This window comes from Acanthamoeba castellanii (assembly GCF_000313135.1).
Source record: "Acanthamoeba castellanii str. Neff unplaced genomic scaffold scf7180000084760, whole genome shotgun sequence".
In the NCBI taxonomy this organism is placed as follows: Eukaryota; Discosea; order Longamoebia; family Acanthamoebidae; genus Acanthamoeba; species Acanthamoeba castellanii.
The window spans coordinates 38384-39314 of NW_004457406.1; the positions used below are offsets into that span (position 1 = coordinate 38384).

The following is a 931-nucleotide window of genomic DNA, read 5'->3' on the forward strand; positions in this document are numbered from 1 at the left end:
ATGCAGGCAGGGATTTGTGCTGGCTTCGTCCGATGCCGAGCTCAAGAAGCGGTTCTTCGATCAGCTCAAGGCGTTCACCTGCGCCGGCGTGCCGGTGAGCAGCGTCTACGGCTGCATCTCCGGCAGCGGCTCCGAACTGTGCTCTGGCTTCGGCTCGTGCGTGAGCAACTCGTGCCTGTGCAATAGCGGCCGCGAGGGCCAGTACTGCCAGCTGGTCTCTTCATCATCGGCCGCCGACTCGCTGGCGGTCATTCTCGGCGTCGTGCTGCCCGTGGCGGCCGCCATTGCGCTGCTCCTGTGTCTAGTGGCGGTGGCTGCGTGGTACTGGGCGCGCCTGCGCCGCGGGGGCCGCGATGACTGGGAAATCAACTACGACGAGCTCGAGGTGGGCGATCTGCTCGGATCGGGCGGCTACGGCGAGGTCCACCGGGCCATGTGGAAGGGCACCGAAGTGGCGGTCAAGGTCATCGCCTCGGAAAAGATCACCAAGGAGATGGAGAAGAACTTCAAGGATGAGGTGTGTAACTACACCCCCCTTCTCTTGCTGTGCTGGTGCTCATGACTTTATTGGCAGGTGCAAGTTATGACGGCGCTGCGGCATCCCAATGTGGTGCTCTTCATGGCCGCCTCGACTAAGGCACCCCGCATGTGCATCGTCATGGAGTACATGGGCCTCGGCTGTCTCTATGAGGTACCCCCATTCAAACTCTTCCATTCCGCCACCATCAGCAACTTCATGCTCATCTTCATCCATTCCTTGGTGGTGAATGACAACAGCTATTGCACAATGAACTCATTCCCGAGATTCCATTCCCGCTGAAAGCCAAGATGGCCTACCAGGGCGCCAAGGGCATGCACTTCCTCCATTCCTCGGGTACCACCATCACCACTGCAAATCCATAATTGTAGATTTCTATCCCTTAAAAACACA

At 58.8% G+C, this 931-nt stretch overlaps 1 protein-coding gene across 1 annotated transcript in view; it reads left to right on the plus strand.

The window, feature by feature from the left end:
- The window catches only part of ACA1_222330 (phosphate ABC transporter, phosphatebinding protein PstS, putative), a gene marked incomplete at both ends in the record, with an annotated part of 4105 nt that extends 3202 nt beyond the window's left edge, over positions 1-903 (plus strand). Inside the window, 3 exons of the mRNA XM_004337962.1 lie at positions 7-517; positions 575-691; positions 778-903. Of these exons, the coding sequence (XP_004338010.1) occupies positions 7-517; positions 575-691; positions 778-903 (754 nt within the window). The remainder of the gene's footprint in view (positions 1-6; positions 518-574; positions 692-777) is intronic.
- Positions 904-931: the final 28 nt, after the last annotated feature.